This window comes from Athene noctua, chromosome 9 (genome assembly GCF_965140245.1).
Source record: "Athene noctua chromosome 9, bAthNoc1.hap1.1, whole genome shotgun sequence".
Classification (NCBI taxonomy): Eukaryota; Metazoa; Chordata; class Aves; order Strigiformes; family Strigidae; genus Athene; species Athene noctua.
The window spans coordinates 4,359,813-4,385,368 of record NC_134045.1 but is presented as its reverse complement, the minus strand read 5'-3'; the positions used below and the strand labels follow the sequence as shown (position 1 = coordinate 4,385,368).

Here is a 25,556-nt window from a genome sequence, read left to right as displayed (position 1 = left end):
GCAGCATTTCACTCCACTTACTGGCCCAGGATATCGTTGAAGTGCGGGTCCAGTTCTATGTGGTACTTCTTGAGGTACCCATACAGCTCATCTGTGCCCAGAACCTTTGCGATGCGAACCAGCTGGAAAAAAAGGCATGTTGAGACAGAGCAAGAGGGCAGGCCACCACCCTTTTGCAGAGGCAGAGCTGCCCAAATCTAAGAGCTCTCTTTCTGGAAACATCCCAGATGGAAGGAGTGTTGTCCTTGTTTCCCTTGAAACTTGTTTTTGCAACATGTGCAGAAAACAAGTCCCCTGCACAAGGCAGTGAAGCACAATCCCAGATGTCTTAACTAAGCACATAGCAACGACCTCCCAGCCTGGTGGTCCGAGCCCCAGAACCTCCCCACTATACAAAGAGATGAGGCGATGATGAATGTCTCATGAAATAAGTCTTTACTTGGTCATAATTGTCCTGGCCATGGAAGAAGGGCTCCTTTCGGAAGATCATGCTTGCCAGCATACAGCCTAAACTCCACATGTCTAAGCTGTAGTCATACATCTGAGAGGAAAAAGGAGAAGCTGTCAGAAAAGGCATGCTCACCACAGCCCGGTTCCCCACCACACAGGTAACCTCAGCCATTTCACTTCACTAACAGCCTCCTTCCCACCCAGGCAGTGCCCTGGCAGGCAAAACCAGACAACCCAAAGGTGGCCAAAGTGTAACCACAAGTACAATCACTGGCTAGCAAGAAGAAGGCAGACTCTTACTTGGTAGTCCACAAGGAGCTCCGGTCCTTTGAAGTACCTAGAGGCCACACGGACATTGTATTCCTGAGCTGGATGGTAGAATTCAGCCAGACCCCAGTCTATGAGCCGCAGCTGAACATGCGATAAAGAGACACAGAGTCAGGAGCCTCAGGATGAGCCAGTTATGTGAAGCCACGCGGGCCAAAACTCTCAATCCTGGGATGCAAGCATGGAGCCCGGGATGCAGGAGCTGCTGAGTATAGGAGATGCTCTCAGCAGTGCTCTGGTCAGGCTCTTCCCTTTCCCCTATCACCATCTGGGGGCAAAGCTAAGCTTAAAGAGCTCCTCTGCCTCCTGAGTCCAAGCACACTGTTACTGCTGGGCAACTGGCTCCTTACTGGCCCCACCAACACAGCAGACAGGTTGTTGCTTACTAGGGAACAGGCAAAAGCCTGTCTTATCCCACTGTTAGGAGGGGCTGAGTCAAAGGCAGTGTTGACTTTAACTGGGGGTTGACAGCAGGAAATGAGGTAGGAAGAGGGCCCAGCACACCCTGCAAGGGATGGATTACCTGCTGTGTTACTGAAAGACAGCACGTTAATAAGAGATTTCCCCCTTCTTATGAATCTTGACTGGCCTGTACAACCACTGCTGATTAACAGGGAGGGACCTGTGGACCAGCAACTAATTTGCTGCTGCAGATCCCAGGTCCCTGGGGAAGAGAGGTACACACAGCACCCGATGAGGTGCAAGTACCATGGCGGGGAGGGGAGGCTCCTGTGCTGTCCACTTCCATGGTAGTGAGCTGGGTACAACTGCTTCCCATGATCAACATGCCCCAGGAGCGAGGAAGCCACTGCAAGACAAGCAGGCTGTACTACAGGAGGAGCTTATGTTCCACATGCAAAAATATCCATGTGTATTTCAGACAAGGCCACCCTTCTTCTGCCCAGGGCCTCTGCACCCTCCTGCCACACCTTGCCAGGTGGAGACACGCTCTTCTCAGCAAAGAAACCCAGCATGGATGACCTGGGGGAAAGAGCAACCTCCAAGCTACGGACTCCCAGTGCAGTGCTCGTCAACGAGACTTCAGCCATCTCCTGACACTGGCACAAGTGGAGAAGAGCCAGTAAAGGAAGGTTAAAGGGGTAAGTACAGCTGCACAGGCTACAGGTACCAAGGCAGCAAAGTTTCAAGTTTCCCTGGAAAAACGCTAAGCCCTGGTGCCACAGTACCTTTTTCTGTTGGTGGTCTATCATGACGTTGTGGGGTTTGACGTCCCTGTGCATGATCCCCATGCTGTGGCAGTAATCCAGGGCCTGGCAGACACACACACATATATTAGACACGTCTGTAACTACAGGCACAGCATTAACAATACAACAGACAGTTCCTGGTCAGGAGCAAGAGTGCCCCGTTCCCAAGGAAGTGCTGCAATTCTGGCACAAGAAACTGGCATTTTCAGTTCTTATGCTGAATGTGATGAAGTGACAAGCTGGCAACATGACTGTATTGATCTTTTGTCCTACTGCAGTGACAGGTCCTGGAACCATGTCCCCTGCACAGACTTTGTGGAACATGATGCAGAGAGGAGTCTCACCTGGTGGCAAGCCCAGTGCTCCAACCTGGGTAGCCCTGTGCTTCCTAGGTCACACTCTCTCCCCAGAAAGGGATGATTCTTACACGCATACAGTTTTGTAGCCTTCCAGTGCAGCTTTCCACTTGTGTCCCAGAACACAATTAAGCTAGAAAGTCACCTCTGCCCAGTTCATTTAAGCCAAACCTGCACTTACAAAAAGGCAAGTGATAGCACATGAGGGAAGGCGATGCTGCTTTAAGCTTGGAAGGCAGAAGCACACATAAGCTCTCCAGCTCCATGATCTTGCACCACTTGACCCCCCATGCAGCTGTTCCCTTGAGTGAGAGGGTGAGAATGTTGTTTTCTCATCTCCAAGGGGGAGGGAGATCCATCCATCAACATCTATCAGATGCTCAGAGATGTCCAGCAGCATGGAAGGAGGGTACAGCCTGCAGTCATTCAATAGCCAAGACATCAGTGCCAAGAAGTAACACTGCCCTTGGGCCTCTGCCACAGCGGGAAGCACAGGAGGGAACAGCTCCCATCACAGCAAGGCCTCAGGAAATATCCCTGCAGTGACACGTGGCCTGGCAACCAACAGGAGCCACAGCGAATGGTGGTCCTGGGATCTCCAGTACGAGAGATCTGTAGCAGGTTGGACAAACTGCCTCCAGAGCTGAAGCTGTTCTAGGGTCTTGCTTGTCCCAAGGCTGTATCATCTAACCCTCATCACCCCTCCCACCCTAATCCCAGGCTGCCTCAGACTCCTTTCAACCGTCGGTAAGCAAGTTTTTCCCTTGCAGACAGGGGCAGCAAGCTTGGGGATGCAGAGAAGAAATCCCCTCACAAGCCCACTAGATCTATTTCAGGAAGTCCTGGAGCACAAAGAGCTTGCCCCAGCTGGTCCCACTCATTTCCAGAGGCAGGGAACCTGCAAAGTGCCAGTCCAGAAGCCCCAAGGCCCTGCTAGGACCTGACACAGCCAAGCTGCTCCTCCAGCAGATCAGCACAGAACAGCCAAAACCTGTTAAGCCCTCCCTAATGCCCCGTTGCCTGCTGCGTCCTGCAGCCACAGACCCCAGATAGGTGGATCTCACAGATCTGTCACACAGCTCCATGAGCAATTTCCATGGGAATTTCCAAGCTAGGCTAGTTAAGAGAAGGTATCTAGGGCACTCCTTGCCCTTTGTCAGAGGGGCAGGGAGAGTTTTGGCTGTGAGGTCTCAGAGGAAAATGCCAGTGTTATATCAACATATAACAGCCAGCATAACCATAAGGTTTGTTCCCCATGACCACATCCATGGGGTTTTGTGACTGGGCACCCAGCTGGCCAGCTTGCTCTTGAAATGTCCTAGATCCCCCACCCAGAGACACGGAGGTCTACGACCAAGTAGGCAGAAGTCACTTTCTGGGGCTACATTTGAATACTGCAGCAGAAGAAAGGCTGGAGCTGGCAATCCCTCTCTTCCACTCTCCCCACATGCCACAGAGTCCCCAGTTACACAGCCCTGCACCCTGCACCCCTTGGTGCTTGCACTAGGTCTGGGCTGGGAGGGAGATGATTTTCCTCATAGCAGCCCAACAGTGCCAAAGACACAGGGAGACCAAGCACAGCCCTACGTGGCGACTAACAACCACAATGCTTCATGGGCAAAGAACAGATCCCAGGGAATCAGTGACTCTTTGGAGGTGGCCAATGGTCCCCAGTTTGGCTGTAATACCTCACAGCAACGAGCCAGGTAACCAGATCTCTTCCCAAACCTTCCCAGGTTATGAGACATGGATTCTGCACTGAACATGAGAGAAATAACCGCTTAGCAGCACTGTCCCATGGGCCTCCTACTGTCTCTCTCATTCCTGCTCTCCCCATCCAGACTGCTGTATGCAATGCCACTCACCTTCAGCAGCTCATACATATAAAACCGAATATCGAAGTCTGTCAGGATCTGGTACAGTTGCTGAAACAGATGTGGGGAGGGGGGCGGGGGGGAGAGAAATAAACAAAAGTAAATATTCCAGATTTAGATTAGTTTAATTTCCTGCACCCCACCTGTCTCCAATTATTGATCCCATTCCAGATCCCCTGTGAATGCTGCCACTGCCAAGGGCTGTCCTGGTCTCAGACCTGCCAGGACTCGGAAATCCAGAAAGTATGCAAAAGCTCCCATGAAATGCTGCTGGGATCATTCAGACCTGTCACGACCTCTTTCCAGCAGAAGACAGGCAGGCTGTCCAAGGAGAAGACAGCAGGCCCTTCAGAGCATGCTGGAGTTGGGCCCGATGATCTTGACCATCTATTCACATGAAAAGTTGTCATGGTGACTTGACAACATGGATAACAGCATTCAGAGCTGGCAGGCTGGGAACACATAGGCAAGGCTTTCCAGTCTCAAAGTGAGGCAGGGAGAGGAAAACATTAACCTAAAGGAGCATGGGGTGGGGAAGCACGAAGAATAGAGACAGCCTCAGGGCTGCAGAGGCTCCACTCTATCCCAGGATAAAGACAAATGCAACTCAACAGCACAGAAATGCTTGTGGGGCCAAGGACAGCACAGCTCAGACTCTCAGGGAAGTGCTTGTTGCCAGCACAGGTTTGCCACCCTCCTCTCCTCTGTGTCCTTCTGCAGCCACTCATGGGGAAAGGACAAATATCCAGGGTGCACTTTAACCTGCACTGTGCCACCAGCACCATCACTGGAGAAATCATCCTGCTGCTCCCATGCCAGGTCACAACTGGCCCAAATTTGCCTTCTGCTCTGTATCTGTCACTGGCAGCAGTGCCAGCCTGAGCTTGCTGAGTTGCGCTCTCAGCCAGGGGAAGTAAGGTGAGACGCCAGGGCAGGACAAGGAAGGACAGTCACAGGGCAGCAGTAGGACCAGATACTTCTGCCCTTTCGAACAAACAAGGATCATCTCACAGCTCAGTCAAATCACCAACTGCAGCAGCAGTGGAGCCAGCTGTCAATCACAGGCATCACTTGGCAGCTTCAGCAAAAATCCCAGTGAGGGACTGAAATTCACATTCCAAGAAAACAGCTCTGGCCCTGGGTCCCCTCCAGGCCCATGCCAAGATCCTCAGGATCCTGCCTTACTTAGGGCCAGCTCCAAACAGCCCAAATACTGCTCTGGGAAATCATCTGACAAACATACAAAAGTCACTTACACAGACAGAGCTTTAATGGTCTCTGGGACACAAGCTGCACTGTGTTCTCATGAGCTGGGACGATCCTAACACTTCGGAGCAATCCACTGAGGCAGACAAGTGAGCAGGGAAGCAAAAGAGACATAGCCAGAAGCTACAGCAGGGATAGATTTCCTGACCCGGTTGCGCATGGCTCTGATGCAGGACCCAGGGCCAGCAGAGGACAGCAGAACCCTTCCAGGAGTTTAAATGGCTTGCTTAGGTAACAAATGGTATAGGGAGACACAGATGCTTAAAACATATCTTTCTGGGAATCACTACCCTGTTCAACTTCACCTGGCAGCATCAATGCACCGGGGGAAGGAGGAGGGCAGGAGAGGTAGTAGCAGAACAAGGCTAGACCCCATTTCCCCCATTCCCTGGCTCCTCTGCCTCTCACTGCCTGGAAGCAGGGAGGGGATGGAAAGGGGGCACCAATGCCTTTCTTCTCAGGGCCATGATGCTGTAGGTTCTCCGACTCATAGCCTTCAGCAGAAGCAGCTGTTGGGCACCCAGCTTTCAAGAGACTTCCCTAGAAGAGCTGCCTATAAAACCCAGCACCTCTGACCCTTTCTCTGTGCCAAGGCCAACAGCATGGCTAGCAGTGGCCAGGCTCTGCTTGCTGTAGGGAACAGCCTCTGCAGGAGCATGCTCAGCCCCGCTGCGTGCAGCTGATGAACGCAGAAGGCTTTGAAGGACAGAGCCAAGGTTTCCACAGCAAGTGGGTCCTGCAGAGCAGCTGCCTCATGAAGGCTTTGACAGTGGGCTCCAAATCCCCTCAGCCCAGCCTAGCAGGGGAGAGCAGACACATGTCCCATGCTGTGCTCTTACAGCTGGCTCTTTGGAGTAAAACCACCAGAAACATCACTGTGGAGATCATTCAGACCCAGCTCAAACATCTGCTCAGCTAGTTCCCAGCACTCAGGATCACGTAAGGCCTTGGAGACCTAGTTTGGTCTCCTTTGTCCCTACAGAGCATGAGAAAAGGCCAAACTCACCCACAGGCAGCCTTTACCCCTCTCCAGTTTTCCGTGATAATTTGGCACACATCATGTAACCAATCGTAAACTAATCCTGTTAGTGCCTGAGGTGGCAGACACATGCGTCCCCTCTCCATGGGTCTGACAGGAGTTAAACACTTATTCTTCTCCCTTGAGTGAGCAACACAGCTGGCTACGTGCAGGAAGCAGCATCTGCAAAGCAACAGGGTGGCTGCGAGGAGCTGTTGGAGGAGAGAGACGCTGCTTTGGGATGCAGGACAGGCAGCAGCAAAAGAAAAGGAAACGGCTCCCAAAGCATCCCAGCCTCAGCAGTCATGCAAGGGAGGAGAATCTTTCATACTTCTGTATCAGCTATACAGGGAAACAACTATTTTTTATACTAACCTTGGATGTACAAGGATCAAACCCATACACACACTTCTCTCACAGAATCCCAGAATCATTCAGGTTGGAAAAGCCCCTCGGGATTATCGAGTCCAACCCTCAGCCCGACTCTACAAAGTTCTCCCCTACCCCACATCCCCCACAGCTCATCCAAACGACCCTTAAACACACCCAGGGATGGGGACTCCACCCCCTCCCTGGGCAGCCTATTCCACTCTCTGACCACTCTGTCTGGGAACAATTTTTTCCTCATGTCCAGTCTGAACCTCCCTTGTTGCAGTTCCTCTCACAGTAACTTGGCCTCAAAATTCACCGAGGTGCAAGCAAAGTGGAAGATTTGACTCAAAAGCCCCCTGTTCTCCCAACTCCGACAGGCTGAACACCCTGAAGCAACCTTTCATTGCTCGCCTTTCTTGCCCATCTCGTCTTCAGCTGCAAATGTGCTACTGTATTTTAAGCATGAAATAGCCAACACAACCGAGAACTCCTCCTTGAGACCTGGCTCTGCCCCCTTCTCTTCCAAGGGACTTGCCTCTCTGGGGCAAGGAAAGTCTCAGTACCAGGTATGGCTGAAGGACCGGCACCTCATTTCTAGTTTGAAACCAATTAGCAAAAGACATTTAATTTCACTGGTGGTTACTGATTGACTGTGTGGCTCTGCAGTGCAGCTATCATTTACGGCAGAGGACTGTGAGTAGCTTGGGTGCTCACGGGTGACAAATAATACAGCTGATCTGAAGAGAATCACTAGCCCCATACGCAAGCTGCTGTCCTCACTCAGCAGCATATGCATTTAGTCTAGTTCCAATTCATCATATAAGTACACAGCTTTCACTTTCAGAAGGGACCCAGCTGGGTAAATTTAAGAAAATGTAATCAGCTCTAGAGAGGTATCACTTAAGTCTCCTGTTTATACCGTCATTTAAAAATAGCCAAACCATAGAATATAAAATTGGGCTTCTGACCCAGGATTGTTCCCAGCCATAGCTTAGGGCCCACAGAACTGCAGCTTCTGTGCGTGCACGAAGAACTGAGGAAACCCAGCAGGCATTTTCATGGGTGCATAGACATGAATAGCGATCTGCCGTTTGAATGGGCAGAGGGGTGAAAGTAGTAATATTAAGCAAAATGTTGAAGGAAACAAACTGCCAGAAAGGAGACAATTGAGGAGACATCCAAGCTCGTGAGCAACTCTTGCTGTCAGGACAGAGAAAACCACCATCCTGTAAAGCGGTCAGCAACAACCTGCTGTACACAAGCTGCCCTGGGAACCCCCTCGCACACCCTGAAAGTGATTTGCCAGCGAGATGCAGGATACTTGTCAGTACTGCTGCATCAGAAGTCACTGCAGATATGGGCAGATCATCAGCCGTCGCCTCAAAACAAATATAAGAGGTCCCTGTCACCAGGATTAGCTCATGTGACACTTAACTCCAGCAGAATGTGGAGCAGAGGGGACGATGGCTGGGTGCTCTCCAGCTGCTTCGTGTATAGAGATACAGGGCAAGCCAAGACCTCCAACACAAACAGTCTCACCTACTCTGTGCACTTTCTGCTTGGCAAAGGCACTTCAGAGCAAGGGAAGAGACAGCTTGGGAGCCTCTGCATAGCAGAAGATATCTACAGGCAGTGAGTAGCAGCAGTTCTATAATCTCCCAGTTAGCTGTGGCCCCAAGAACCTACCCAAATAGGCAGCAGAGCTCATGGGAGTGTAACTCAACTCACACGCCCCATACATAGCTAGTGAAATTCAGGTTACAAATAAGCTCTGAACAGGAACAGCCACACTGCATGCCCTGGGGGACACACTTGCATTCTCAAGACAAGTTATTCCTGCCTTGTACCAATCAGCATCAAAAGCATCAATACTTTCTGTCTTGGACATGTACAGCTGTGAATCTGGACTTCCTCAAGGAGCCAGGCTTTCTCCTCGGAGCCTAGAAATGATCTGCTGCAAAATCATGTACTTGTTTGTAATGCAGCAGCCAGAGCTGAGCACTGTTACTGCTGCTGTGGCCAGACCAGTGTTGCCTTACTGGCTGCGATGGTGCTTGCGATGGCTTTTAGCGTGGCTGGGACAGCTGACCCACCACGTACTCCAAGCCCTCATTCTTCAGTTAAGAGTCCCTGTTGGCCACCAGTCTCAAGTTACTACTTATTGCTCCACTTTGTGAACATATTTCAGTTACTGGGTGATATCTTGGATGATAGTTTTTTTCCCTCTAAGGCCATGAAAGAGTGGAGTAATCACATTTTGACTAAGAGACACCCAAAGCGATCCTCAGCCAGGTGTGCCACTGCCCTAGCAGCCTATTTTATCTCAAGATGTATATTAAGAATAAATAAAATCTCTAAATAGAAAGTTAAAAACTTCCAGGATCAGCCTTATGATGAGTCTTTGGGTCACCAGGAGAAGCACAGGGGCACGTTCCCAACATTCACATGGCACTGGAACAGCTCAACTGATGTCAGCGAAGCCCAGACAAACCAAGCCTGCTTTAATTACCCTGAAAGGTCGCCACATAGTGCTAGTCTCATGGCTGTTTACTTGATGGAGGCAACACTCACCTCCCTGCCCAGAGCTGTCAGGGCAGACGCTGCTGCAAGTTACTATTATTCTAGCCTCTGCAGGAAGTCTCTACAAGATTAAATATCACTAAGACTACCTCTGCCAGCACAGCTCTGGCTATGCACAGTGTCCCACCTGGCAGCATTCAGCTCGCGGAATCGATCCTAGAGGGACAGAAACAACATGTGCTGCCTCACAGGGCGTAGGGCTGCCGGGGAGACAGTCCATGGGCCAGCTGATGAGCTGCCTCCTTTCCACCAACACCAACCAAGGGTCCTTCTCTGGGTGTTTGGTGTATCTGCTGAAGCTGCATCCTACAAGGAGTGTAACTACATAACACTCCAGCACAGACAGGAACTAAAAAGCACTGTCCCCTAACATGGAATGAAAAAGATCTCTGAACAGTGCAGGAGAGGATGACTGCTGGCTTTCTAATGGCAACTGCTCAATTAATTCTCCACCACCAACTTAATGGTGTAGGGTAAAGATTCACACAGGGAAAGCAAAGATACCATTAAATAGGTGTGGTTGCTAATTATATATCCATTTTGTGTATCAGCTTGCTGCTGCCAGCCAGAAGCATTTCAGTAGCACAGGTAGTGGTAGCTGCACTTGGATGGAAGGACTCCCATTTCAGGAAGGAGTAATAATACCACTTGGAGTTCCCCAGAAATCAGAAGAGCCACAGAATAAGCTCAGGAAAGGAGAAAAGCTCTTATGATGTATTCAAGACTGCTCAGTCCTCCACCACCAGGCCCAGGCAGTAGGAGCCATGCTCTGCAGCCTCTGCCACCCCACAGTCACCAGGTCTGAAGGATTCCAGCACAAATAGGTGTCACCTCCTCCATCGACTGCACTGCTGTAAATAAAGCATTGCAGCACAGGGATTAACTTGAGCTGAATATACAGCACAGCAGCAATTACTAAATTGAGAGGGGAGTAAGAATATCTAACCTGTTGAACTTACTGCTCAAAGTTGGGAGGAGATTCAGCACACAAGCTCTTTATTCTTTCTCATCAATAGCCTACTTACAGGTTTCTGATTTACATGGGGTAAGGAAGGTGAAGCTGACATAGGTGAAAACTCTGAACTCCCCCCCTAGGTCTCGAGGATTATCTGACAACCCAAGATCACAGCACTCAACAGAAGTGGGAAGCCTCTCCCCTCCATGCTCAGGCAGACTCACCTTAAAATCTGTGTTATTGATGTACTCAAACACCAGAGCAGGGGTTTTTGACTGCAAGAGAAAGTAAGTCATGGTTTAAAACACCCTCGTGACCTTTCTTTGCTCCAAGAGACCCAAGAAAGCTTTTGCTTCTTGCCCAACCCTCCTGTGGAAAGCAGGGCAGGTGCGGGACAGAAACGCAGCCCTGCTCCCGCAGCAGGCAGAGGCGAGCTCCACTTACAGCCACACAGCAAGCACCAACACAGCATTTTGACCAGTGCCGTCCTCCCCGTGCCACTGAGCAGAGACTGCACTGGGAAAGGCAAAAGGTGTCACCTTTTGCAAAGGCCTCCACAGCCCATCGCAGGAGGAAGGTCAGCCAGAACTGCCAGTGCTCAGCAGCACCATTTCCTCCCTGTGGCTGCTGGCAGGCTGTGAGTCACAAACTTCAGCCAGCTGCTAGTCAGAGAAAAATTCCTAGGAATGGGGTAGTTGTGGCAATGCAATCAAGGGATATGGCCTCTGGTCACTGGGCAGGACAGAAGGATGCGAAGCGCTTATCATCCAACTGCTCTGGCAGATACTTATGTTTCCAGGTGCCACACAGAAGCTGTAAGGCTACAGGCTCTGCTTCCTTACAGAAAATTTGCAGGGCTACAAAACTTCTCCATCAGCCATGGGAAACTCACAGAGGACACAGAAAGGCTGTAAAAGAGTCTGAGGATCACAGAGAAGAACATGAGCTCATCCAAACCAACCCACCTCAGGAGACAATAATGAGCTGCACACGGCTCAGCCCTGGCTGGTGGGAAGGCAGGGGCACGGGCAGCACCCAACCCCAGCTGAGAGCAGAGCCCAGCCCACCACACATACCGTGACACACAGGCACCTACCACCGGATCCTTGACAGTGTCAATCAGATTAATGATGTTGGTGCCACCACGTAGATTCTCCAGAATCTTAACCTCGCGTTTTATCTTCTTTTTCTTCACTGGCTTAAATAGACAAAAGAAATTAGAAGTGAGAGTCCTTTCAGAAATTAACACTGATTTCTGCCACTAATTTTGACTGGATCACATCACCTCCCCTCCTTTCTCTACTCCCACCCTCACAAGGGAACATTTTTAGCTACGAAGTAGAGACACACACCTCGTATGAACTAGGATTTCCCTCTCATCAGTGAAAGCTTTCCACTCATCAGGGATAATCAAACCACTCCAAACATAATTGTGACTCCAGTAACTGTGGTTAAAAGCACCTTGGCCTGCTATGTGGAAATCTCAGCACACTCTCTTGTTTACCAGCACAAACCAGTTTTTTACTCCTTAATCCGAACCCACTTCCCAAGAAGTACTTTAATCCAATGAAATGATGACCCAAGAGTCTCCAACACCAAGATTTCTAGTAAGCTCAGACACCGCTACACCTAACTATGTGCACGTCTTTTGCAACCACCCCAAGAGCATAGACCCAACTGCACAGCATGCCACTGTATCCATATACCATGACTATTTTTAAAGCCTACAGACATTTTAAACAGTTTTTGACTCCTCCTCGAACCTGCACAGTCCCAGGAACACCCTTTGCAAAGTAAGCTTTTCTCTGGACACCACCCTGCAGAGTGTGACAAAGAGCAGCTGCTCCCAAGGCAGGGGCTTGGAGGTTGGGTTAGCTTTTACACTCTGCTGATCCAGCGGTTCACTTCAATGCAAAGGAACAATTGCTTCTGTAACTCATCCACTCCCAGGACAACTAGCTCTGTGCCTGCTTGAAAGGAAAGGCAGCTTAGAGGTGAGACTAATGAGCCTTGGCTAGTGACCGGTGTGGGCATCACCGACTGTGAGTCACCGAATCTAGAAGCCCTTCATTGCAGAGCTAGAGCATCCACTCCTGCACCACCGGTAGCACTGCAGAGAGCTGCAGAGGCATCTTGCAGAGACATCTTGCAGAGGCTGGTAAAGCCCCTGCCCTATATGTGCAGTTTGCTGCTGAAAACCCTCCTCTCCAGACATTTGGCTTTCTAAAACATTCACCATCCAGCACAGAGTCTGCTGTGTGAGTAGAGGAGTAATGGGGAATGGCAACGAGCTGTGAGGCATCTTACCAAAGTGACAAATGTTATCAGATGTCTACATGGAGGACAAGGAGCCACAAAAGCTCAACAGCTCGCGCTTGCCACCTTGCCTCTGCCGCAGCCTCCCACTTTGATGATGGCTGCAGAGTGCCAATGGGGCAACTTGCACTCCTGTTACAGGCGAATCCAAGGCAATCCCTGGTTTCAGACCCCTCACAGGAATGAACGAGCAGACGGGAGAAGGAACAGAAGCTTTTTATATAGTAGGAAAATATGGCGTTTATATAAGTGATAAAATATGCTGCCTTCCTAGGCTCTTCAGGTGGCTGAAACCTTCAGATTCAAATCCTGCCCTTCTCCTCTTCCAAGTTAAAAGGCAGGAGTTAGACTTCCAAGCCAAAAGATGAGAAACTCAGCCTGAAGCAAAGTGCCAAAAATAACACCAGTGCCGGCACAGGGAGTGTCAGCACCTCATAAAGCCACTGTGGAAAATGGCAGTGAGGCCACGGCAGCTGTCAGCCAGAGCTGGAGCGACAAGGGGCAGGGTTTGCTGGGGAGGGGCGACCTGCAACCCCGCAGCAGTACCCAGACACAGCTGGAATCAGTGGGAGGCTGGACAGACAGGCAGAGGCAGGCAGAGCAAGGGTCAGAAGCCAGAAGTGAGGGCTACGTTTCTGAACCCGAGAGGAAGATGCTTCATTAGGGACTAATTTAATTTAAGTTGGCATGAGGACAGACTCCACTCTTGTGTTGCCCACGTGCACGGATCTTACCAGAAGACCAAAATGGAATTAGAGGATGTAATTCAGTTACTCTGCTTGTCCAGAGAGGCAGATGCACACACAAGCTGTTTTCCAATGAACTTCAGAGAAGTAGTTGAGCCACGGCCACCCTGAAGACGCTCGCTGAATGGCCTGGCTACCAACAGACATGCATCACAGCTTCTTTCCCGGGACACTTGCACCCCGATCAGGAGCTGAAACACTGCCCAAGCACAGTCAAGAGGACCCAAAGTCCACTTTGAAATACCTTTTCCTTTGTACTGTAGTTATTTCAAGGGCCTTTTGCATCAGCAAGGTAGGGGAGGATATCTCTCTGAAATTCCCCTTTCTCCTTTCATAGCAACCACCACTCCCACTGGGGCAGAAGATGCTGTCTTTCAGTCACTTCCACATGTTTCCACGTTTTTCAGGATGGGAAAATGATGCCCTCTATGTCCTCCATCAGAAACCTACCCTGACCCATGACACACTTATTAAAAGACACAATCAGGGAGAATCAGAAACTTCTGGGAAAAAAGTGAAGAAAGTTGATCTCTTTTTAATGAAATGCCTACAAATAATCACCAACAGCAGCACCTCCAATATGATCAAGAGAAGATACTCCAGTAAACACTGTCCCAGCAAGAGGGAGAGTTAAAAGCCTCTTGCTGTTTGCCTGTTTTCCTGCTAAGCTGCAGTGGCTTGGGCCAGGTTGCCCACACATGGCTACACCACCTCCACGTAAGCTGTGAGCCAGAGCAAGGACCCTGGAAGGCTCTAGGCAGGGTGGGGGTACGGGAAACCCTGCTCATTGCAGGGATGTAAGCAGTGTGTCGTCAGAGAGCAATCCCCACCTACAGCCAGTGGTCAAGACAGGGTTTTCTACCACTAGGTAAAGAGGGATGAGGTGGGGTGAAATGCCACAGGCTGAAATAATATCATCTTAGAGGAAAAGCTATTGCCTGGAAGTTTCCTCAGAGAGCAATGCCAGGGAACAGAGGATTTCCCCATTTCAGATTTACAGGAGAAAACAGTGGCAACTGCTGGCCTCCACTCTACAACACGCAGCCCAGTCACACACCACCTCCTACCCCCCATTTTGTCCCACACCATTGCTCCAGTCAAACCCCCAAACACCATCTACTACCCAAGAGCATATCACTGGGGTGCAGTTTTTGCCCAGTGACTGATCCCAAGCCCAAGCTCTTTGCATCTGGCAAGTCAAACATCTCGGTGCAAACCACTCCAGCACGTGGCCAGTACTGCACTGGAGATAACCACTCACTACCACAGAAACTCTGCTACCTTCTCTCCTGTCCCCAGACCCCAATACTGCTGAAACCACAGGCAATCGGTAGCATATCCTCCAAGCACCAGGATTAAGTCTGGGTTGCTACAAGTGTCTCTCAGAGTCACCCGATCTGTCTCTCCAAGGATGTTGACTCCAAACATACATGGATTAAATTTGAACTAACTGAAGCTATTATGGCCTCCAACCATCTGCCTCTCCCAGCAGGGATAGCTTCTAAAACACCAGCCCTTGCAGCCAGAGTATTTTAACAGTACTCATTTAAGGATTATTTTATTGAACCAGGCTATGAACAGCATCATTTCAGGTTGTGTTTCCTACACAGCTCAGTCCCCCTGCCCTGCGAGGGGGGATTTCCAGCAGAGGAATGGAGCAGGCACCTAGACAAAATTAACTGCTCCCGAGTTTGACCCACTTGTGTTTGCAAGGCAACATTTTATACAGGTGCTGACTACAAGTCCATCTGTTCCCATGGCAGAGGCATTTCAAAGCTTTTCTCCATGCTGGGATTCTCCAATGACCATTATGAGTCAAACCCTCACTGCAGCCTTTCCCTCCAAGACAGGCTCCGACAGAGTCCCTCTGCTCTATGCAAACATCTATTTCCATTAAATCTGTAGAAACTTGACAGCTTGGAGACTTCTGTCGCATTTGGTTGAAATTGGCCTACCAGTGCAAAAACTACTGGGGGGGAGGAGGGGGAGAAAGGCTGACAGACAGCAGGATTGCATAAGGCTTGTTTCCATAGGAAACCAGGCTAAAAGACATGTCTCAGTTTAACATGTCTACACTGGGAGGGGTTTAATTACTTCAACTGCAGCAGTACCCTTAGAACAACATGACTGTCTAGCACAAGCCAGTCTTCCAGTTTTCCAGGAAATTGCTTCCTTCCTCAGGCAAACTGGAAGTGAGGTGACCGTAGAGACAAAACATGCTGCTCATGGCTGTTCACTACGCTGAGCACTCAGAGAGGAGGGACAAGGTGACCTCCAGCCACAGGAGGATAGTCTCTGCTGGACCTGGCAGTTCTCACTCAACTGTCCCCAGCTAGGCCTTTGCTGCAGGTGTCCCACCCTACCAGCCAAAAGGATCCCATGAGGGTGCTTCAATCTACTTGAAAGTCAGGCAGAAGAGGCAGTGACAGTGGCCAGCACTATCCCAGCCGCCTTTGCCCAAAGATTGAGGAGCATCATGCGACACCATCCCTCTGCAGAGGTGAGAAATGACATGGGATCAGTTTTGCAGTCAGGTAGATGCAGAAGAAAACACCTCTCTGTGACCGGGAGATCAGATCCTGGGTCATTTTCCATGAGATCACGTAAACTTAAAAGCAGGGAAGGAGTCCAGCTGCAGTAAACACCAGCTGGGAGAATTAACATTGTTTGCTAAAATAAACCTTTAAATACAAGGCCGCAACCATCACTTCCTGTCTTGAACGAATAAATGGTTGTCTGTTTAATCATCTTTTCTGCTTGCTTTCTAAAGCAAAGGGAGCACACTCTTCTGTCAGATGCTTCAGTTCCAGCCTTCCCCAACAACCTGGGGACACATCGCTTGAATTCAATCAAAGAGAGAAAATAAGTTTTTTATCCCAAGTTCTCTGTGCATTTCTACACTGAGAAAGAAAAGTAGTGACCAGGAAGGCATGTGAAATATGACTTAAATCCAAAACATAAAAATAATTTTATACTAGCCAAAAGTGGGCAGCAGGCAGTAAATACACACTAGCAGCTGAGAAGCACATGTAGTCGCAGAAGGTGCTGGGGTGCTCTGAAAAAGACCTGGGGGTTTTGATCAGCAAGGGAGAAGGTTTAACAGTCAAAAGATACAAATTTGCAAGAAACTAAAGCAATTTATTCCATCACCTCCTAAAAAAAAAAGATCTATTCTTTGCACACTAAATCTGAACAGCCTGGAAACACCACAACGCTTCCAGTGAACAAGCAAGGAAATCTCAACACACAACATCCAGGACCAGCAAAAGGCTTGAGCAGCATCCTTATAACAGGCTTTAAACACTGAAAAGCCAGCAGCAGAAGCTCATTCATCTCTAGCAAGTATTATTGAAAGGATCATAATAATCGGCCTATAAAGCCTGACGCCAATTGCTCAATAGGAAAATTGGCTTCAGAGCAGCAGTGCTTATTTTGCCAGACATCAGCTGGGAAACTAAACAATCATATTCAAAAGAACTACAAAAATCAAGGACCCCACTTGCGTTAATATTCTGTCATTTGTTTGCATCTTACAAGTTCCATTATGGGAACTCAAACTTTCCTGAACTGCTCTTGAATTTAAAAAAAAAAAAAAGAGGGAAAAAACCTACCCTGAAACTACTAAAGCACTTTTGCTTTTTTATTTTCAGTAGGATATACAAGCATGTTTATTGAGGACAGCACTATTCTTTCCTTCAGAATGCCTTTCCTCCTTCGATAGCGCATCCCAAAACAGCCTTCCTGGGGCTTCAGGACTGCTCACAATTCATCAAGACTTCTGCAGTCAACTAAAAGGGAGATGCACAAGGACTAAGCACCGATTCCCATCCCCACCGTTACAAGGGTTCCTTCGGGCTCTGCCCTAGGCCACTGCTGACAGACACAGTGCCCTAACTCACCCTCCGCCTTGCAGGAGCTGCAGCATCGCAGCTCACCAGTCCCCCGGTGCTAGAATACCACTGCAAGAGTTATCTCCAGGCCTCTGCGAGACACCTGGTACAGTCTCCGTTGGTCTCAGCTCCAGACAAGGCTGGACTCCAGCAACCAACTGTGCCAAGCTCAGTATGGGCAACTGGTGTTTAAAAGAGAAGAGCTGTGTACCCAGCTCTCTTGCAAAAGGGCTCATTTCAAGACTGCCAGAGGAGGAAGTGGGCCAGAGAGAGCTGATTCAGTGCATGCAAACACAGGAGAAGTAAGAGACACAGACAGCTGCCAGGAACAGGCATTGAACGGCTGTGGTAGAAGGTCACTGATGCAGTCGAAAGCTCCAGCCTGAGGGACCACATCATCCAATCCTATTGCCCTGTGTAATCCCTTCTGCACACCAGCACGGGAGGCATTTCAGCCCCCATCTAGAACATGCTGATGTATGTGGGCTCTAAAGCTTTTAGAGACAGAAGAAAATTTACCAGAGCCACAGGGCTATCTCACCCAAATGGTTCTCTAGCTACTAGAGTGATAATTTGAGTTCAACACTGGAAGGACCTTGCAGCAGTGTCTGGTATGAGTAGCAGCTCCGGAGGGTTCACACAGCCCAAAAGGGGGAACAGGGGAAAAACAAAGCCAAACAAACAAGAATGCACTTGTGAAACAACGTACATGGTTGAAAGTTTCAGTTCACGGACTCAGCACAGAGGGACAAAAGCCACCAAAGGAGAAAGGGGCTATTTCATCACTGATGCAGAACCTCTGTTTCACTGGTCCCTCTCCTTCTAACTACATTCTTCCCCTAATCTCCGCCTGCGTGTTGTGCCTATGCAGATAATAACCATACAAGGAGACAAAACAGTCTCTTTATGCGATGGGTTTAATGCTTTGCAGTCAAGTAGGGTGTACGTAGACACATATGTGCATCAGGAAAGCAGGAGGACTCCTGTACAGAGCTGACTATGGATGCTGTGATCTCCGCCTTGAGTGGACACTCAGATGGTGGGAATCAGTGTGAGAATAGGCTGTCAAGGACGCTGCAGTACAGCTGAAGCTCACCAACAGCCCTAACTGTAGGTAACTTTAACAGGAGCATTCTCACCACAAAAAATCACCCATAAAAGTTACAAGCAAGGTGGAAAGTTTATCTTTGACTTTTAAAGTGGCAACTTGCAATGCTGTTCACACCCCCCAGGAACACTGTTACCCAGAACATTCACTTTTAAGGCACACAAGGAGACTAGCAGACACTTTGGAGCTGCAATGGCAGAAAAGCGTAATGAGTTCATCAGAGACAGCACAAAGGTTGCAGACTGACCTCAGCGGTCAACCAAAAATCTAAATCTATGCAGTTAGATATGAAAGAGCAGAGCTGTGCTTTAGATACCTGCGCTGGATGTAGACGACACATGACTCACTGGAAAGAAAGATGTCTTAAACTTCCTTTGTACATGCTGGGGAATGTCAGACCTCATCCTGGGAGTCAAACCGTAACATCAAATTTAAGCAAGACACAAAAGCACGTATAGAACATGTTCACACATTCCCTCTTTCTGGCTTGGCCCTCCCCTAAGCATGCAGGAAGCATGCCCACAGCTGTACTGAGACTAGCCAGATCAAAAAGCCCACCAGAGCCTCCTACAACAGCTAGGGATGGCGGGAGCACAGCTAACTCCATGCCCTCCTACCTATAGGTAGGTCAGTACAGTGCAGAGCCCTCCACTACCTACCAAGAAGACTTCAGCCCCACAGTGTTTTTTCTTGAAAAAAGGTTGAAAAGGTGGGCAGATGCCCTTTGCCTCACTTCAAGAAAAAAAAGCTTTTGGAGGACACCTGGCAGGGGGTACCTGCGTGGCAAACCAGGGCCCCTTCCTCACTGCTTTGCACACACTGTCCTACATGGTGCATCCTGATGTCTGGCCACAGTGGAGTGAGAAGCATTGTGTTTGCTTCATTTGCTTTTTTTAAAGAAAGCTGCAGAATTTTCCTGGAAAAAGTGACATTAACAGCATCATATTTTCAAAGAAAGGCACCTGACCTAGGAAATGGTGATGTTATAGTCATCTGCATGATCTTAATTCTGCTCCTTTGCTGACCATGTTATGACCACAACTAGAGGCATGAGCACATCCCATTTTCCCACAGGATTACGCCTGATCCTGCACTAGGGGTAGCAGAACAGAAAGGCAATGCCAGGTACTGGCCAAGGAAATGGGGCATCTTGCTTTATGCAAGCCCAAAAGGCCTGGGGCACTGTGATACCAATCAGAGCCCTGGTCTTGTCCAATGCTCACAGGGCACTTAAACAAGGCAGTGGCTGCCAGAAGAGAAAGAGCAGTTATCGCCTTCATGCAGCACTGGATTAGGACCTACGCTCTAGTCTCAGCTTTGTTGAGGCTAAGGGACTTGCCCAAAGTCACACAGGAAATCTCTGTGGCTCAGTTCTGCATCATAGAAAGGGTGATAAAATTTCCTGACCTCTCTGGAGGTGGGTACAAGATGTTCAGGTAGCCTAACCCCAAAGAAGGGGACAAAAACGGCAGGGAAAGTACTTGCTATGTGCTAACTTGAGCTCAGTAAGGATAAGTTGCTTCAAAGGGCAAGGCTGGGAAGAGACACCAGTCACCTCCCATGAGGAGCAGATATCAAAACAGTGACTCTTGCTAAAAATCACTCTAACACGTAACATAAAACCTTACAAAGGAGCAACTGTGCTAAATGGACACATCCACTGCCCAGCAATAGTCTTCCCCTTTGTCCCAACCCTACAGCCACACAAAAAGCTGAAGACTTTTAGTTGCATTTCCCACCTCACAAGATCCAACCTGAACTAGGAGGAACAGAGACACCCAGCCTCTTTGCTAAGACTCCACTGTAGATACATGCAATTACATTTGCAATTAAGTCTGAGTCTAGCTACAGGAAACCAGAAGAGCTTTCCACAGATCAGGGTGATGTTATTGCCACACTTCACAAGTCTTCATAACATACACAACGCGGTGCTCTGAAACTCACTTTTCACTGACCCACTTTCCACTGGGAAGAAAGTTCATCTTTATGTATCTGGACTTTCTGCTTTTCCTTGCCCACTTGCAGGAATGCTGTCTGCATGTTAATGCAAGTGAGGGGAGCCAGGGAAACTGGTGGCAACACCATCCGCTTAAAATCTGGGACAATCCAGTCCCTTGCTCACAGGGCATTAAGGCAACACATTCAGGCCCCAAGGAGAAGGAGCACCCAGCTGCCCTCAGATGACTCTTGCCCGCTGACTCACAGTCCAACGCTGACAGGCTCCCCAGACATGACAGAGTTCGGCTGCGGCAGGGAGAGGAGCACTGCTCTAGGGGAAGCTCTTTAGGCTGGGAAGAGGCAAGGAGGATTTCTGACGACTTTCCCTGCAGTCTCTTCTCAGTCTCCTGGTGCCTTTCTATGTGGGACGAGACCTAGGATCTCAACAAACCACAGCAGTCTTGAAGAGACCATCACGGGCTCCAGAGCAACATGCAGAAGTGCATGGCTTCCTCAGCCTAGCCACAAGTGATCCTGCCATAAAACCCAGCTCTGCACTGGGTACCTTGGACTATTCTCCCATAGCAGAAATTCCCACCTGCCCCTGGTTAAAAAAAAAAACAAAACCCAAACTCACAAAAAGCATCTAAAGGAGGGGATGGTCCAAACAGCATGCTGGAGGAACATATGAGCCTCAATGCTCTGTCCTGCTCTCAGGTTCAGCCACAGGGGCTCTCATGAACAGCTCACCTGGCCACCACCTTGACCACAGCCAAAGCAGGGGTGTGCACACCTCCTCCCAGAGGCAGACGGGAGACCACACCCTGCCTAGGAGCAGTGGACAGACAAAGCATGACAAGTTCTCTGGGAAGCCAAGGAAGATCCCAAGGAAGCGGGCACAGTGAGTGTGTGGGATATCAGCAAAGACAAGAGGAGACAGCTAGCCACACTATAGGAGTGGATCTAGCAAATGCCTTAAGGCTACAGCCCTGTAAAGAAAGGCCTGCCCTAGGTAGCTGCTCATCTCAGTGGCTGCAAGTGCAGGTCAAGCTCAGACGACCCTGCACACTGCGGATCAACGCGTGCCCAAATTCTTAGAACAGCCATGATCAGACACCAGCTCCCACGTGCTCCTGAGGAACGACTGACAAGTGTTGTTGGTCCAACAAGTGACAGCCACAAGTGTCAGCCAAGCCAAAACCAAGGCACCTCAACATCAACCATTCATTTCTGGTTTTTAACACTCCTGTCTACCCCCAGATCACCACCACAGGTTGCTGCTAGTTACCACAGCTCCCTGAGTCTGCTGCTTCAGCATCATACACGGTAAGGCACACCCTGCAGCGGCTAACCCACGCCTTCAGCCATCCCGAACTACAGCCTGTTACTGCTGCACGAAGGTCCCCACAGCCTGACCCCACTAGGGCCAACACACCAGATGACAGGTGACTGACACTGCCAAACTTCAGACAGCCTCTTTCAGCCTCCTCAAGTTTCCATGGTGGTTTTGACCTGCCTGTGGTGAAGTTCTCTTCTATGTCAGATCCTCTAAAGGGAGGAATTTTGCCTGCTCTTTTGCCTGCTGAGCATCCTGCAGCCTGGCTCTGCGAAGGCCACGTGCCAGCTGTCTAGAGGTTAACAGAAAGATTCCCCCCTCCAGGCTTCGCAATCCTGTTGACATGGCAGTCCCTGGGCTGTTTTAGACAGGCATTGCCAGATATGATTTACCAAACGCAGGCAGCACATGCAACACTGTTCAAATGTCAGGACTCACAGCTCTCCTCCTCCAGAGGAGCTCTCAGCCCAGAGCTATGCTGGACAGGAGGGGTGGAGACATCAAAACATCGCTACAGCACGTGGGACACCAAATTAATTTCCAAACCCACCATCCCAATGTCCTTAATGAGAAAACAAGAGTTTTGGGTGAAGCAGGAGATCCAACGGGAGATCCTTTAACCCTACCAACCCAGCTCCTCTCCCTCTCGCTTCCAGGTGCTGCAAGCTCCTACAGCCATCAACGGGACACTCACCTTGAGGATCTTCACGACGACCCTCTCGTTGTTGGTGATGTTGATGGCCTCGAAGACCTCACTGTACTTCCCCCGCCCGAGCTTCCGAACCAGCTGGTAGTCGTCCTGATTGCTGCGGGCACCGAGAGGAGAGAGGAGGAGGAGGAGGAGGGGAGAGGATAACTGACAGGGCAGCAGGCCGGGGGAGGGGGGGGCCCTCTCCCAATCCCCCTCCCCGCCCCAGCCGCCCGCAGCCCCCCGGAGACACCCCAAAACGGGGCTGGGGGGGGGAGAGGGGGGCAGGGAACCCTCCCCGTGGGCTGCGGCCCGCAGGAGGGTGCGGGGCCGCCGGGGGCCCGGGAAAGGGAGGGGGTGGTGCCCGCGGGGCGCTTTACCCCCAGGTCGGGACGTGCGCCTCGTAGTCCCAGTACTCGCGGCTCCTCAGGCTGTTCACCTCGGCGTACACCCGCGCCCGGCTGCCGGCGGCCGGGCCGGGCATGGCGGCGCCGGGCGGCGGCTGCAGGAGGAGGAGGAGGGCGCGGGGCCGGCGCGGCAGGCCGGCGAGGCGGGGCGCGGCGCGCAGGAGGGCGGCGGCGGCGGCGGGCGGCAGGGCCAGGCCGGAGCGGGGCCGGTGCGGGCAGGGGAGGGGCGGGGCCGGCCCGGGGGCGGCGGGCGCGGGCCCCGCGCGGAGCGTGCCGAGGCCCGGGCCCGGTGCCGGCGGCGGCGGCTGCAGCCTGGGCCGGCCCCGAGCGCCGCGCAGCCAACCCGGAAAAGGCGCCGCCGCGAGAGGCGCCCGCTCGCCGCCGCCGCCCCGCCGCGCAGCGCCCCCCGGCGGCGCGGAGGTCGGGCCCATGGGCGCCCGCCGGCCCGGCCCGCCTTGTCACGCTCGTCACGTCCCGTCACGCCTCCGCCGCCACCGCAGCCGCCTCGGGACGCCGTCACCCCTCCTCGGGCCGCCCCGTGCCACCCGGCACGGCCCTGTCCCCCAGCCCCGCCCCATCCCCCTCCTGGCCCAGCACGGCTTCATCGCCCGCACCCTGTCACCCCGTGGCACCCTTGTCACCCCCTCACCCCCTGTCAGAGACCCTGCCACATCTGCCACTGCCGTCACCCCACCACGGCCCCCTCACAGCCCTGAGCAGTCCCGTGTTACACCATCACCTGCATCAGCATCTGTCACAGCCCCCGGCACGGCCCCTCATTATCCCCTGTCGCCCCGTCACCTTTTGTCATCCCCATGGTGGGACCTGAGGTTGAGGAAAGGCTCCACGTTCCTCTGGAGGGACTTCACAGAACCACAGGCTGGCTGAGGTGAGGCACTGCTGGATGTCGTCTGCTCCAGCAGGGCCACCCAGAGCCGGTTGCCCAGGACTGTGTCCAAGACAGCTTCTGAATACCCCCAGGGGTGGAGTCTCCACAGCTTCCCTGGGCAGCCTGCTCCAGTGCTCAGTCACCCTCACGGTGAAGAAGTGCTCCCTGATGTTCAGAGGGAACCTGCGGTGTTTCAGTTTGTGACCACTAGGCACCACTGAGAAGAGCCTGGCTCCCTCTTCTTTGCACCTTCCCTCCAGTCATTCATCTTCGTGGCCCTTCGCTGGGCTCTCCAGTATGTGCCTGTCTTTCTTGTACCGAGGAGCCCAGCACTGGACACAGCACTCCAGGGATGGCCCCACCATTGCTGAGCATCCCCTCCCTCCACCACCCAGCAAGATTTTGCCTAACACAGCCCCAGACACCATTAGTTTTCTTTGTGGCTTATGTTCAGCTTGGTGTTCACCAAGACCCTCAGGTCCTTTTCAGCAAAGCTGCTGGCCAGCTGGGTGACCCCCAGTGTATACTGGTGCCTGGGGTTGTTCCTCCCCAGAGGCAGGACTTTGCACATCTCCTTGTTCAGAAGAACTCCAGGAGGTTCCTGCTGGCCCATTTCTCCAGCCTGTCCAGGTCCCCCTGGTTGACAGCACAACCTTCTAGAGTATCAGCCACTCCTCCCAGATCGGTGTCAATCTGCAAACCTGCTCAGGGTGTACCCGGCCCCATCATCCAGGTCGTTAATGAAGATGATTAGACTGGCAATGCTCTACCTAATGCAGAGCTCAGGAGACCATTTGTCTTCTTTGCAGCAAGGGCATGTTGCTGGCTCATGTTCAGCTTGGTGTCCACCAGGACCCCCAAGACCTTTTCAAGAAAAGCTGCTTCCCAACAGGACTGGACCCAGCATTTACCTCTGGGGTACACTGCTAGTGATTGGCCTCCAACTAGACTTTGTGCCACTAACCACCACCTTCTGGGCCAGTTTTCAATCCACCTCATGGCCTCACCTCCCAGTGCCTGGTGAGTCCCAGGGCAGCTGCCAACTCCAGCCCTTCCCTGAGCCCGTGCCAACTGGGTTGCAGCACCAGCCACCAGCCCATGGGGTGACAGAGCAGAGAGTGGGACACAGGTTGCTTGGACTTACTCCTGCACTGCTCCTGGTTGGTCTCCAAACATCAGCCCAGGCTCAGCTGGAAATGAGACGAGGCTCCAGGCTGTTTCACGCTGGCTGCTGAGGAGCCTTTCCAGCCATCAGGTCACAGGGCCACCACTGTCCTTTTCTGTAGGCATGCATTTTCAAGTCAAAAACCAAGGTGAGGTTGAAGCCTTCAAACTGCCTGTAGATTTTGCACTTCTTGGTATTGCTGTTAATGGGAAAAGCAGTACTTGGTAAGCAGAGATAAACCTTAGGCTGCTCTCCCCGATGGAAGTACATAGAGACATGATATTCTTTTCCTTTGGGTGCTAAGAAAGGAAAAGGAACCACAGGGTCCTCAATTCACAAGGGCTAAAGATGATGTGAGTGCTGGGCCTAGAAGTTTTGAGGAAACCTAAGGAAAGTCTCCCTAGAAAGATGTGGAGTCAACTGTGTGCTGCAAAACACAGTGAACTTTCCACATACCTGAGACTGAATGAGTAGAAAACCCAACAAGACTTTATCATTTTATACTTTGGGTCCTGACCAAACATAGTACAGGCAAGACTTTTGCAGGGACTTTGGAAAACAAGGAGGATGTGTTCAGAATGCTCGGTCTCCCAGGGTACTCAGCACTAGAGAGAAAAGGCAAGCTCAGCACCCATTCCTGCTAAACCCATCTTACCAAAGTGAGAGG

At 51.1% G+C, this 25,556-nt stretch overlaps 1 protein-coding gene across 3 annotated transcripts in view; it reads right to left on the bottom strand.

Moving 5' to 3' along the window:
* The window catches only part of CSNK2A2 (casein kinase 2 alpha 2), a 29,059-nt gene extending 6,077 nt beyond the window's left edge, over positions 1-22,982 (bottom strand). The window contains exons 1-9 of one of the 3 annotated variants that reach the window (XM_074913759.1): positions 22,809-22,982; positions 22,435-22,546; positions 11,503-11,604; positions 10,631-10,681; positions 4,207-4,266; positions 1,965-2,048; positions 751-861; positions 440-541; positions 22-122 (exon numbers count right to left, since the gene is read on the bottom strand). In XM_074913759.1, the coding sequence (XP_074769860.1) occupies positions 22-122; positions 440-541; positions 751-861; positions 1,965-2,048; positions 4,207-4,266; positions 10,631-10,681; positions 11,503-11,604; positions 22,435-22,546; positions 22,809-22,912 (827 nt within the window). In that variant the 5' untranslated portion in view covers positions 22,913-22,982. The remainder of the gene's footprint in view (positions 1-21; positions 123-439; positions 542-750; positions 862-1,964; positions 2,049-4,206; positions 4,267-10,630; positions 10,682-11,502; positions 11,605-22,434; positions 22,547-22,808) is intronic. The other 2 variants (XM_074913758.1, XM_074913760.1) reach the window with 2 other exon arrangements.
* Between the last annotated feature and the right edge of the window lie 2,574 nt (positions 22,983-25,556).